Source organism: Arachis duranensis, chromosome 7 (assembly GCF_000817695.3).
Source record: "Arachis duranensis cultivar V14167 chromosome 7, aradu.V14167.gnm2.J7QH, whole genome shotgun sequence".
Lineage (NCBI taxonomy): Eukaryota > Viridiplantae > Streptophyta > Magnoliopsida > Fabales > Fabaceae > Arachis > Arachis duranensis.
In genome coordinates, this window is record NC_029778.3 from 74671467 (window position 1) to 74686390 (window position 14924).

Consider the following 14924-nt stretch of genomic DNA (forward strand, 5'->3'; position numbering starts at 1 on the left):
ATCATTCCAGACAACTTGAGTAGACAAATTGAGTAAACAACTTAAATAGACAACTTGAATACACTCAATAATACACAAATCATTTCCCCAGTTTAATCTCTTGTTTCTAACACTAGAAATCATTTATCAATAAAATATGAAATTTAGAAATTTCCAAAAAGATAGCGAACAAAATGCATGCGTGCCTTTGTACTACTATATATGTTGACTAGGAGAATATGTAGTCAACTGCATCCAAACTTAATTTTCTTCTACCGCCGAGCACTCTCCGCCAAATTAATAAGTTGTTATCAGTCACAAATTGATATAATAGATAATCGAAATTACCAGGAAAGGGGAACGATCAAAGAGTGTTAACTTGAAGACTAGAGTTTGCCAAATTGACTTGACTCGGGCCATAGAAGCGTCTGTAGCGGGCTAATGACTTTTTAAATAATTCTGAATAACAATAAATAATGCGAAAATTATATGAGTAAAACTAGGAACTAATAGTATAGTAATTAATTTCAACCAATACTATAATACGTTGTTAAATAATTTCATATAAAACTTATTATTAAAAAATAAATTTTTTGTTAAATTTAAATTTTAAATATTTTTTTCTAATTGAAGGTTCGTTATAAGATTAGTTGTGCAATGGTAGCTCAAAACTTTTGTCCAACACTAAGCGCAATTGAATCTACAGATTAATATTTACTTTTTTATTATAAAAAGAAAACAACACAGAGACACTAACAGCACAATTCCATGCATTTTGAGGATATGGAGTGTCGTTGGAAGAAGCCATGGGTGACGTTGATGGGAGCAACAGTATTGATGATGATTCAAATATTTGGTAGCAGCAGTGGGTGCTTTCCAGAAGAGAAGAGATCGCTGCTTGAATTTAAGGCTTCTTATTCGGATGATTCTTTGCTGCCTTCTTGGGTTGATGATCCCAATAGCAATTGCTGCGAATGGGAGCGCGTCACTTGTGATCCCTCTTTAAACCATGTCACCGATCTCTCTCTCCATGGTTTGTATAAAGATGGTTCTATGCCGAATCATTATGGAGTATTTGATTGTTATGGTTCTCCAAGCTTAAACAGTTCCTTGTTTCTACCCTTTAAAGAATTGAGAACCCTTAATTTGTCCTTTAATTGTTTTGGAGACTTCATTTGGAACCCAGGTACACTCTCATCCAAAATAAATTCTTTTTCTTTCTTTCTTTGTGCTCTTCTTCATTGGACAAACTCGCATAGGAGGATGACTTTTTCTTTAATTTTTTGATGCTTTTCTTCTAGTTTAAAAGAAGGCAGTTTAATTAAAAAAAAATATTCTCTTGTATATTTTTGTTTGTTTGTTTGTATAATTCTTTTTAGTAAAAAGATCATTAGAAAATGAAAAAAAAAAAGCTTCCATTACTATAGACAAATATTTAGAACTTAGACAAAATTACCCATTTAAATTTGAGACAAAAAAATATATAAATTTAATAATATATTTTTTAATATTTTATGTAAAGAGAATTTTGCATCACAAGATGTAATAATAAATGTGATTAATCTAAAAAATATTAAAATTTTAAGATTATATAAAAAAAGAGAGAAATTTGTTTAACGATTAATTTGATTTATTTTTTTTCAACTTTAGACTTACTCATATACCTTCTATAACAAATTTGATTTTATATAAATTTATAAAATGTCACCTGTTTAGTAAGTTACATTTCACGACAATCATTTATTTTGTGACATAATATATATATTATCTAACGAATAAACAAAATAATTTAATTTATAATTATATCAGTTAGTAATTAATTTGAGACTTCTTCTTTTGAAGACCGAATTGATTTTCTCTCATATCTTTTTTCTGGACTATTTTGACTACTTAACACTTCAAAAGTTGTATTAGTGCAAACACTTAATTATTAGATAATAATATTATAATGGGAAAGTACGAGGAGCCAATGAAATATTTATACAATGTATACAATAGAGGTTTATGGAGTATTAGAAATATAATCATTAGTATTACATTTTCTCGTTAGTTGAAGCTTTTGGGATGAGTGGTATCATGATATGGTATTAAAGCGCTAGATTCGAAAGGTCAAGAGTTTGATTTTTGGTGAACCCCAAAATTAGTTTAATTTTTCGAGAAGATGTTTATTATCCCTTTACTCGGATAGTTATTCTAAATAGTATAGAGGATGTTCATTTTATAACTCAATAGCCCATTGTACACATTGTACAAATAGTCCATTATCTCGGTAGCGGGATCCTATTATAATTCTTTACACTTTAATATATATGAATTAAACCTTTTTATACTTCATATTGTATTATTGTTGTTCATTCATTGATGACGAAATAACGTTTTGATTAAACTTTTGAAGATAATAGAAGCACCTCAACTTTGGAAACACTGGAGACGTTTGATCTCAGCCACAATAACTTAAACGAGGGTGTACTAGAGTTCTTGTTTGGTCTCACGTCCCTCAAGAATTTAATTCTTGCCGCTAATAATTTTGTTGGACTCTTTCCTAGCAAAGGTATGAATCTAGGTGTAGATTTTTTTTTATTATTATTTACATTCTAAGTTATTGGAATAATATGGTTATGATCATATAAAATCTATTCAGTTAATCCTGCATTCTCCACATGTCTACAGTAGAAAACTAGTAATTAACAAAATAATGTACTGAAATGTTAGGATATATAGGTGACATCCTTTATGATATTTTGTTTCTCTGCAAATCTTATCAATCTTTTTAAGAGACGATTATATATAAATAATTTATATAAGGAATCTATCGTTATGATGCTATAGTAGCTATATCAGTAGAGTAATACTATATATTCGAATTTTTTATGAATTAAGTTAAACAAGAAAATTTATAATATTAGTTATAATTAATTTTGATTATATTGGAATAATTTAATTGAATTTAATTAATAAAANGAGTAAATTATCTTTTATGATAAATTTAATAGTTATTGTATAAAATAAATTATGTCATTAAGATGATTAATATTAGCTCTTAATTTAACTTGAGTTTTGACAACCAAACTAATTAATTATAATATATAAAATCACTTGAACTTCATATCTACAAAATTACACAATTTTTATATCAACTCCATTAACAACTACAGAATTCACCCTTACTCAATTAACACCCTATCTACTTTTTTTTTTATTTTAAATTTGTGATTCGATCTTTTGGTCTTTCTTTTTCTTTGTTCTTTTTAGTATTTTAATCTTTTACTTTTGTATTGTTAGATCTAATTAATATATACGTGTAATTTAAAAAAAATTAAAAAATTATAAAATAAGATCTCTTTTCTAACTCTTATAATTTACAATACAAGTTTTACTATATTTAATTAGTTTAGTTGTCAATACTCACGTTAAATTAAAAGTTAATATTAACTATGATGACATAATTTATTTTATCTAATAGTTATTAAACATGTCATAGGAATAACTTACTCTTTATTTCAGTTAAAAAAAAAAAAAACTTATTCTTTATTTAAGAGTGAGTTGGGTAAAATTCACTATATACATTGTGATGATTAATGTAGCTTTGACTTACAAGTGTGTTTTAATAATGTTAAACACTGCAACTTTTAAACGAAGGAATATGTAAATTGAAGCAACTTGAAGTGCTGGATTTGGGTGGCAATGATTTCGAAGGAACTTTGGATATATGTCTTAGTAATATGTCATCACTTCGGACTCTGGATTTCTCAGATAACTCCTTAAGCGGGAAGATTTCAACAACTCTGATTGCTAGTCTTGTATCGCTGGAGCATCTTTCCCTTTATGGCAACAAATTTGAAGGTGTATTCTCGTTAAATATCTTGGCCAACCTTACAAAGCTTAAGGTGTTACAACTTGGAGATATGGATTCCAGGACTTTTCAGGTGCAAACAGAACACCCTGCTTGGAATGCATCATTTCAGTTGGAACAGCTAAACCTTTTCTCTTGTAAAATCAACTCACCTACATACAGAACACCTTCTTTCCTTTCATCCCAGAATAGATTAAAATTTCTTGATCTATCAAAGAACAACCTGGTTGGTGAATTTCCTAATTGGATGCTTGTGAACTACACAAAACTAAAAGCACTGTATCTGAATGGTAACTTCTTCACTGGGAATATAAAACTTCCCTGTGGTCCAATTTTACATGGCATGGATCAACTACATGTGTTGGACATATCAAGCAACCATATCCAAGGAAAGCTCCCCAACAACGTAGGATTCTTCTTCCCAAACCTAGAATATCTGGATGTCTCAAGCAATATGTTTGATGGTCATATTCCGGCCTCGATTGGAGAGATGTCTAACTTGACAGTGTTGAATCTGGGAAACAATAGCATCTCTGGGAGCATGCCTGAGAACATTGTTATTGGATGCACCTCGTTGTTACATCTGTTTATAGAAGAAAACCAGTTGAATGAGACACTTTTAAGTTGTATTGCAAAACCCGGACTTTATACCTTGAGTGCGTCAAGGAACAACTTTGAAGGTTCGATAGTAACACAAGACAAATGCCAACATGACTTTATTTTCCTAGATTTGTCTCAAAATAACTTCTCTGGTGCATTGCCCTCTTGCTTGAACATGTCCTCGGCAAAAATAATTTACTTGTTTGGAAATCGTCTTACTGGCGCAATACCTGAAGGATTATTGAATAGTCGCCGCTTGTTGGCCATTGATTTAAGTGACAACAACTTTATGGGAACTATTCCAGAGAGCATCTATGATTCTGAGTCATTGACATTACTTTTACTGGGAAAGAATCAGCTACAGGGTAATCTCTCTAGCCAGATATGTGAATTGAGAAATCTCCAGGTTTTGGACCTTTCAGAAAATAGTTTGACTGGGTCCCTTCCTTCTTGCTTAGAAAATCTCAGATTTGCTGGGCGTATGCAATTTTTGAATTTCCCAAATATTGATTTCATAAGCCTAATTCCATTGAATTCAGAATATGATATGTTTGGCTTTGCCATGTATGCGGGCTATACGTATGTACAAGTGACATTGAAAGGTCGTCCCCTTTTATATCATGGTAATTTAGTCGAATTAATCTCATTATTAGATTTATCATCTAATCGATTGACAGGGGAGATTCCTCATCAATTAGGAGATCTAAGTCGCCTTATTGCACTCAATTTATCTCACAACCGTTTGAGTGGGCTAATTCCAGAGAGCTTTCACAAGATGCAAAGCATGGAGAGTTTGGATCTTTCAAATAACCACTTGAGTGGACAAATCCCTATTCAGTTGTCAGAGTTGACCAGTTTATCGCATTTCAATGTGTCATACAACAATCTATCAGGTAGAGTACCTAATGAGAATCAATTTGAAACCTTTGATAATAGCAGCTACCAAGGAAATCCATATCTCTATTGGGATAATGATAATAAACACATTCCAATAACTCCAATAGATGATGGAAAGAAAGATGCAACTGCTGCATCCTATGTCACAGTGATCTTAGTATTTATGGCAATCCGTTGGATTAATCCCTTACAGGAGTAAGCATTGCTTGATTTGCCAAAGTGTTACCTTAAATGTTTTTGGTGCATTTCTTCATGATTTATTCTACTAGAAACTTTTGAAAAAAATTGCTCTAGTATGTTTGGTATATATATGCCAGTTAGTAATAAGAAACCTTTCTGGTTGTAACTTCATTTAGGAGGAACAGACCTTGTTTGGCTTCTATTTTTGTAATCACGTCAGTCAAGTAAAATAATAAAAAATGTTTATGTAATGATTTATTCTAATATATATCCTGTATTATTTTTATTTTAATTTATTTGAGTGTGTAAAAAATCTAAATTTCGACTTTTTAGTTATTTTTATTCAAAGAAGTGTATATATAAAAGAAATTCATACTTAGGATTTGTCTTTTTTATCTCTCTTTCGTATTTTGTCTAAAATTTTATTATCTTGGTTCATCTCACATTAATTGTTAGTAATAAGTACTATTTTGGTCTTTATAATTTAAGATGAAAATTAAAATCTTCTTTAACGTTTTTATTTTTAAAATTGTGTTTAACGTTAAATTTAATATTAAAATTATCCTTTTCAAATATTCGACTCAAATTGTCCCTACAAAATAAAACTTAAAAAAACACTCTCCCTCGACTCTCACTCCCCAAATCTCATCCAAACGTCACTAGTGCACCCAGTTCACCGTCAAATAACATTGCTAATAGGGAGCAATTTGTCTGAAAATAATGGTTTGGGAATAAAAAGATGATTTTAAAAATAATTTTAATATTAAAGACAATTTAAAAAAAACCATTAAAAACGAATTCCATTTTCATCCCAAACCACAGATACTAAAACAATATTTATTCTTAATTATTATTTTATATATTAATAATAATATAAATTAAGAAAAGATTAACAGTACATATTAATTTATCAGTGTATATAAATAGAATTGAGGTACTTGATTTGGTTGAAGAATGTACCCTCTTAATTTTTTGCTGTCTAAATTTTATTTATTTATTAGAGTCTTATATATATATAAAAGAAGAAGAACAACAACAAGAATAATAGTAATATTCAATAAAATTATTAGAGATTATTCTACAAAAAAATTTAAAATTAAAACTATTTGATATTTTTGTATTTAATATAATTAAAGATGTTCTATTTTAAAAAATATGTTTGTATTAAAAAAATATTTTAATTTAAATTTTAAAGTATCATTAATCACTTTACTCGTTTTAACAAAAAAATATATTAATATATTAGTGTCATCCTCTGCATACACAAAACTAAGATAATAATAATAATAGAAGTTGGTATATAGTAAAAATAAAATAAAAAGAAAACTGATATGTCTGATAAGGATAAATATTAGAAATTGATCTATGTATTAATTTTTTTAAAAAATTAAAATAACCGCTTTTAAAATTTTTAGAGACCGATTTAAATTGGATAATTATACATACATACTTATTCTCTTTGAAAAGTGAAAACAAATGAAAGGAGATATTTAGTTAATTACATTAGTTATTATAATTACCTAAAAACAAATGAAAGGAGATATTTAATTACATTAGTTATTATAATTACCTATCTCGTGAAGAGGATTTTTTTTATTTATAAAATAAAATAATTAATTATTTTTTTAGAAAAGATTTTTTAACTTTATTTTCAAGAATACGATTTTTTTTTTAATTAGAGCAAGTTCACTGCACTCCCGGCGAACTCTATGATGAGTTCGGCATATTATATAAATTGGTGGGACTATTTTGGTTTGTCCCTTTTCTGTTCTATTCTTCCTTCTAAATTTTTTCTCTATTACTCCTTTCTGTCTCTTTAATATCCGTAAAATTTAGCGTGGGCGATTTTCTCAATTCTAGGTTAGTAACTAAAAATCTTTTTTTTATTTAATTAGAATTATTTGATTTACTGTTTACATGTTAGATGAAATTATTAGGTATAGATTATTTGTTGGTTAGAATAATAGATTTACTGTTTACATGTATGTTAGTTAGTTAGTTAGACGTACTTTTAAGTGTTGTTATGTTAGGTAGATTATTTTATGTTACCGTTCTTTAGTATAACTATTGTTTATTGGCTATAAACATGTTAATGAATATAAGAAAGTATCTTATTAGTTAATTTAGTCAGAGTTATTAGCTTACGTTGTGGATTAGACGGTAATCAGTGGAATAATAATTAGGTTAACTTAAATAAGAATGATACTTGAGCAATAAAATTTAGAGTTCAGTTAGTTATAAATTAATTAGTTACATGACGACGTCAGTTAAATAAGGTAAACTTAAAACTAATACGATTATAAGTTATTTTTTAGTTAGTTTATTTTTTTAGTAATCTAAGGTGATTTTGTTTTACTAGATTGTATTTCGATGGAGCAGCAGTTATTGGATTATGAGCATGAGATATATAGATTGGATCATGCTGAGCACATTGCTAGGAGGCTTGATCGAGTGGTATGATTTTTTAAATTTTTCTTTTTATTTTATTGTATTGAATTAAAAGTGAACTTGCTATTATAATTCTTCACGGTACCTTTTCTTATGAAATTAATTTTTTTTGTTTGGTAAGCGCCTTGGATCTTGCACACCAAACAGAATTTGATGACACGGCCGCTGGAGCAGATTAGGCCATATCTAAGACGTGCCGGGTTTGAGTACGTGGCCTATATGGTCGAGTTCGAGCACGACTGGTCGCTTGCCTCGGCGTTGATAGAGAGGTGGAGGCCTGAGTCCTATACATTTCATCTATTGTGCAGGGAGATAACCATCACCCTGCAGGACGTGGCTTATCAGTTAGGACTCAGGATTGACGGTGATCCTGTGAGTGGATACATAGGTGGGTGGGAACAGCATCATCAAGGACGGACCATTGTGGAGCTATGTGAGCAGATTCTGGGTGTTGTTCCAGGCCGAGAGGACAGACAGTCACAGACAAAGTGGACTGTGAAGCTCACTTGGTTCCACAACACGGTTTGTGGAGATCTGGAGCAAGATGCCACAGAGGAGCGCCTGATGAGGTACACGAGAGGATACATCATGCAGTTGATAGGGGTATCCTCTTCCCAGATGCATCTGACTCTCGGGTGCATATCAGGTGGCTTTCCCTGCTGGAGGACCTTGATGCGTGTGGCTGGTTGTCGTGGGGTTCGACTGTGCTGGCATGGCTGTACCGCCAGATGTGTCGGGTCATGGAGCATGGTCAGCGTAACTTGGGAGGATACGTCAGCTTGATGCTTTCTTGGGCCTACCACCATATTTCGTTAGTGCGGCCCAATGGCTTTGATGCTCGTCGCTTTCCGCTGGTCGAGAGGTATTACAAAAACATACCAATGTTATTCATATCATTATTAGGTTGTTTATTAATAATAAAGGATAAAATATTATTGTTGTTGGTTGTGTAGGTGGGTTTAGTACCGGCCAGACAATGCCACAGGCGAGAGCAGGCTGAGGCAGTACAGGCATACGCTGAACGGGATTGGGATGCTGAATGTAAGTGAATAATGTTTAATTTTAAGAAATTAATGTTTAGGTTACTTTTCAGCCTGTTGCATATAATTATCTGAATTTCGTCGTGCATCTGTGTTTCGTGAACAGGTTGAGTGGACCCTATATACTGACCCGCAACTGGTTGGGCATGTTCCACCGGCGATAGCAGAGACGGATGCCTCGGCGGTGGTTGTATGTCCACTGCTTTGCTTCGCTATCGTCGAGTGGCATCAGGTGGACCGTGTAGTACGTCAGTTCGGTGGCCTGCAGCACATTCCCACTAGGCCATTGAACATTGACGACATGCACAAGTTGGATGGGAAATTCGATCGCGGCGAGTGGTTCCCGCAGCTGTTTTGTGGCTGGCATGAGATGTAGGATGCTCGGGCCTACCATCGTCTGCTGATATATCATCATATAGACCTTCATACTATGGCTAGTCATCCTCGTGTCCTATCGGTCGAAACTCTGATCTGTAAACATTGAAGACCGACTCCATACGGTACACAAAATGAACAAACAGCTTCCAATCAAGTCTTGCATGAAAGCAAGCTGCAGGCACGTGACGACAAAGAATACGAAGAGCCTAAAAATACCCTCAATCACACTTGCGCTCATCAAGCAACACCTGATAATTCTGTTGCCTGGATCCCGGAACTGCCGCTAACTCTTCAACCGTGAAGTTCGTCCTCGATCAATCAAACTGGTAAACATTCATAGTGTTCACGTGCTTCGAGTTGAATTCTATGGCCTTCATCAATGTCTGTGAGAATTCAGCACCGACCTGAAGTTGGGCCAGTGCCTCTGAACCCTTCCTTGCAAAAAGTTCACCCAAACGAAAATAACTTGACTTAACAAGAGCCATGATTGGTAAATTGTGGGAACCCTTCATGATAGCATTAATGCACTCAGAGATATTGGTCGTCATATAATTAAATTGACGATCCTCATCAGCATACTGTACCTACTGTGACAGTGGCATTTCTTCAAGCCAGTTTGTAATAGCTACGTTTTCGCCCCTAAGACGGCCATAATAATGGGCGAACTCACGATGCAACTTCGAGTACACTGCATTAATAAGAACCTTCTTCAAGTATTTGTTCCTAAAGTGGGTCATGAAGTTGGCTGCAATGTGTCTTGTACAAAACGCTTGGAAGGCATGAGGCGGTTTCCATAAACTCCCTTTGGCATTCAGTGCTCCATCAATGGACTTGTGTCTGTCTGAAATCAATAACAGCCCTGGTTGTGGTGTAATATACGCCCGTAAGTACGAAAGAAAGAACGACCACGCCTCCTTTGTCTCACCCTCAACAATTGCAAATGCAATGGCAAAATGTTTGCATTGTCGTCTTACGCTATGGCCATCAACAAAGTTCCACCATATTTACCATATAGGTGGGTGCCATCAATGGAGATAAGTGGCTTGCAATGCTTGAAGGCCTCAACATACGGTGAAAACGTCCAAAAGACCCGATGAAACATCACAATGTCGGTGAAGGCAGGCCAGGCCTGTGTCATTAATTGCACCTAAGTACCTAAATGGACATACATTAGTCGGCTTTTTGTACACGGATGAATTGTTTAATAGTGAATAACTAAACCAGAAATAAATCTTACCTGGCAAGTACATCTGCATAACGAATAACCACTGAGGAAGCTCGTTGTATGACTCCTCCCAATCACCATATATTCTAGCAATGACTCTCTGTTTTGCAAGCCAAACTTTTCTGTACGACGCCTTGTAACCAAAGTAATTCTCCACGCCTCCTTGTAGAACCCTGATGCTGATTGTTGGATCGGCCTTCACCATCATGAAAATGTGTTGTGCAATCACTTTCGAATCCAACCTACGATGACTTTACCCCATCGAAGTTTGCATGCAAGTATGAGAACCAGTGTATCTCCTAACCTCCCACCTTTCTTGCTTTCAGCGATATGATATGAGTATGCACCAATTACAACCTGGTCCGAACTGGATACATCGTGCATTGTACCTCCAATGGTCACTCTCTACTATTTTGTACTCTGCAGCCCTCTTTATGCTGTACTGCTTAACTGCCAACATGACTTCTTCTTTGTTCCCAAATTGTTGTCCAACCTCAAACTCGTTGCTTGGGTCGTCTTCAGGACCTCCTTGGGTAAACGACCAATCCGAAGTCATTGCATCGAGATTCAACCTTGTGAAATGATCTGGCTGGTCATATGGTCAAGAAATGGCAGGCTGTGTTAGAGCAATCTGTATGTCACCATAGTAGTTCATCTCCTCTTCCTCCTCAACATCATCAGGGATTTCAAGTGGTTTTTCGTCAGCATCGTCTCCATCATCAGGATTCACTTCATACTGCTCCATCATCGGATCTCTGATAGCAGAACCATCATAACTTTCAATCCCTTCATCTATTGAGTCAACGTTACGAACTTCAACATTAGACCCCTCCTGACTACCCTCGGGTGGCATATTTAGATCCACCATTGTCCTTTTGATAGTTTGTCTAACAACTCCACTCGTTGGACTATCATCAATAGTATCTGCAGATGATCCTCGGTCACCAAAGTCAACAAGAAAAAAGTATAGTTCCAACCGATGAATATTGGTCCATCGGTTGTGTCACGACCTTATAAGCCGTACGTCCTCGTCGTCGCGTAAGCGGTACCTAATTCAAAACAATAGAAATATCCATCACAATGATGGTCTGATAAATATACTAGTAACAGAGACAAAGACAACACAACTGTAATATACCTTTTATAAAACAAACTGCCATCTAACTCGGTCGGATATCTGTAGTAAATTTTTTTCACCCTTTTAGATTCTTGCTGTCCGACGGAATGTAATATCACATTCTTCAAAGCTGTTAAACTGTTGACTTCCGGTGTCATATAGGTAATTATCGGTTGGCCCGATCTAAAGACAATTGAACCTTCTTCATCATACACTATTTCAATATCGTAATGAATAGATAACAACGGATTTCCTGACATCGTAGCGACAATATTAATAGTGAGGAAAAAAGTAAACAGAGAAATTGTTGCTACTTGATGTTTCTCTCCAATAGGCCTGCTTTTATTTCTGAACTCATCATAGAGTTCGGCGGGGGGTTCGGCGAACTTGCTCTAATTCCCAAAAAAATCATGTTACGGCCTGGCCCAAGAAAGAACTTGGGCCTACCCGACCCGGTCACCACCCGACCTTAACGGTCGGATCGCGCACCCATATCCGACCCGCACATCCTTTCGGGACAGCTGGCAACCACAGCTGTACAAGGAAGCTTCGAGGAAGGTGGGCTCTACCCTCCTGGGACCCACACCTGACATGGTATATAAGGGAAGGGTCCTACCCTCCCCCAAGGTACGTCACATACTACACCTTATACTCACCCGTACACTCACTGACTAGGGCGTCGGAGTGTCTTTGCTGGTGACACCCCCCTTCTGCTCCTTCACACATCGGTACCTCGACAGCTTGGTTCACCAACGTTCACACGGCCACAACGATCAAGGCGCCTCCCACTCATCCTTACCCGAACAGTCCAGCAACCGACAAGTAGGACATTGGCGCCGTCTGTGGGGATGCCTAAATGGACGTCGTGCCGGGTGCCAGAGACCAAGGCCGAGGAGCCGGTGCAGAGGGGGCAGCCTCCGTCGCCTCGCCAAGAGGACGGCGAAGGTCCCCCCGACAACGCACTGAACCACATACAAGGACGCGACCCTTCGGAGGAACTGGCGGCGACAGTGCCAGAATAATGCAGGAGCTATGCCACAGGGTCCAGAACCTGGAACGGCAGCTGGCCGACCAGGAGCATGACCGACGAACCACCGATCCTAGCTACTCTCCATCTCCTGAAAGCTGAGAGAGAGATTTCCACCGAAGTCGTCTACGACACGCCTCTGCATCCGAACGGAAGTGGAGAGCACTCGAGAATAGTCACATATCCCGAGAAGATGAAATGACACAATCATCTACTCCCGAGGCAAGGAAATGCGCTACACGGGACGAGATCGCGAAGATGGGGAAGAGGGGTCCGAGAGGACACGGCGACCCGTGATAATGGGCGCCACCCCATTCCATCGATCCATCCTCGAAGTCTGGTTGCCGAAGCACTTCGACAAACTAACGGACATGAGGTACGATGGAACCCAAGACCCTCTGGAACACCTCACAGCCTTCGAAGCTAGGATGAATCTGGAGGGAGTAGGGGACGAGGTGAGATCCTGAGCCTTCCCGGTGACCCTGGCAGGATCCGCGATCAGATGATTTAACGGCCTCCCGCAGGGGTCCAATTCACAACACGAATAGCAAAGGCAAAGCACCCGATCAACCTTCTGGGGATAACCCAGAAACCAAGAGAGCCGACCAGAAAATACCTGGACCGGTTCAACAACGAATGCTTGGAAATTGACGGCCTAACCGATTCGGTGGCCAGCCTTTGTCTGACGAACGGCCTCCTCAACGAGGACTTTCGAAAGCACCTTACCACGAAACCAGTTTGGACGAAGCACGAGATCCAAACGGTAGCCAAGGAGTACATAAATGATGAGGAAGTCAGCCAAGTCGTGGCTGCCAATAAACGGCACTCCGGCTACAACCAACCTAGGCAACAAGGTAATGGAGAAAGACAAAAAGAACAAGCCAGGGAAGGAGCGTTGAGCAAGGCACCCAGGCCATTCCCCCGGGTCGGGAAATTCACCAACTACACTCCGCTCACTCTTCCCATCATGGAAGTTTATCAGCAAATTGCCGAGAAAGAAATCATGTCGAAGCCCCGACCACTCAAGGACCGTACGGGGGGGAAACAAGAACTTCTATTGTGACTATCACAAGGGCTATGGTCACCAAACACAGGACTGTTTTGACATGAAAGATGCACTAGAACAAGCGATAAGGGAGGATAAACTAACAGAATTCTCCCATCTTATAAGGGAGCCAAGGAGGCGTCATCGCGACCAAGACGAAGAAGGCAAAACCCGGTCGGCAAAGTAGCGACAAGAGCCAGAAGACAGAGATCATGGCCTCACCGTGATAAACATAGTGACAGCCAAAAACACCGCGCCAAGGTCGCGATCGGCGCACAAGAAAGATGCTAAGGTCTTGACGGTCTCCTCCTCGCTGGTGCGAAGCTCTAAGAAGCCCCTTCCATCTCTTTCGGCCCCAAAGACCAATGGTTCGACAAGGCCCCTGAAAACCCACCCATGGTCATCACAGCCAGAGTCGGAACCGGTCTCGTCAAACGAATCCTTGTCGACACGGGGGTAGACTCGAACATTATGTTCCGCAACGTGTTTGACGCACTGGGGCTAAGGGACGCCGACCTGTCGACTCACCAGCACGGGGTCATTGGGTTGGGCGACCACTTCATCAAACCTGATGGAGTAATATCCCTGCCGGTCTCAGTGGGACAGGCTCAAGGCCGAAGATCGGCGATGGCCGAGTTCGTGGTCCTCCGAGATTCCACCGCCTACAACAACATCTTGGGAAGGAAGACGATTAACGATGTTGAAGCGATAATCAACACAAAGCTGCTAGTCATGAAGTTTGTTACCGATGACGGATCTATAGGGTCCATAAGAGGAGAACTTGAGACGACAGTCGCTTGCGACAACGCCAGCCTCTCCCTAAGGAAGAAATCCAAAGAGGCGTCAGGGGTGTTCCTAGCTGACCTAGACACCAGGGTAGATGACAAACCCAGACCGGAACCAGAGGGGGACCTGGAAAAGTTCATGGTCGGCGTCACGGAGGAAAAATTCACGTTCGTCAACAGGAATCTCCTACATGAATTGAAGGAGCCCTTGGTAGAAATGATCAGGGCCAATGGGGATTTGTTTGCCTGGACACCGGCCGACATGCCGGGCATAGACCCCGAAATTATGTCACACCACCTGGCCGTCAAGTCGGAAGCGCGCCCGGTAGCCCAACGGAGGAGAAAGATGT

General features: G+C 37.8%; 1 protein-coding gene across 2 annotated transcripts; it reads left to right on the forward strand.

Moving 5' to 3' along the window:
- The first annotated feature begins 608 nt into the window (after positions 1-608).
- LOC107459460 (receptor-like protein 9a) lies at positions 609-5566 on the forward strand. Of its 2 annotated transcripts, none has more exons than XM_016077689.3 (3): positions 609-1165; positions 2375-2530; positions 3619-5566. In XM_016077689.3, exons 1-3 carry the CDS (start codon positions 748-750, stop codon positions 5526-5528), a joined length of 2484 nt encoding a protein of 827 aa, XP_015933175.1. In that variant the 5' UTR covers positions 609-747; the 3' UTR covers positions 5529-5566. The 2 variants fall into 2 exon arrangements, with proteins under 2 accessions (XP_015933175.1, XP_052107830.1); XM_052251870.1 differs by having other exon boundaries at positions 3733-5566.
- Positions 5567-14924: the final 9358 nt, after the last annotated feature.

What these genes read in the sequence shown, in the direction of transcription:
- LOC107459460 (XM_016077689.3), top strand. Translation starts at nt 748, where the DNA reads ATGCATTTTGAGGATATGGAGTGTCGTTGGAAGAAGCCATGGGTGACG. An exon ending in AGACTTCATTTGGAACCCAG is followed by an intron (nt 1,166 to 2,374) that starts GTACACTCTCAT and finishes AAACTTTTGAAG; the next exon opens with ATAATAGAAGCACCTCAACT. An exon ending in TGGACTCTTTCCTAGCAAAG is followed by an intron (nt 2,531 to 3,618) that starts GTATGAATCTAG and finishes TTTTAAACGAAG; the next exon opens with GAATATGTAAATTGAAGCAA.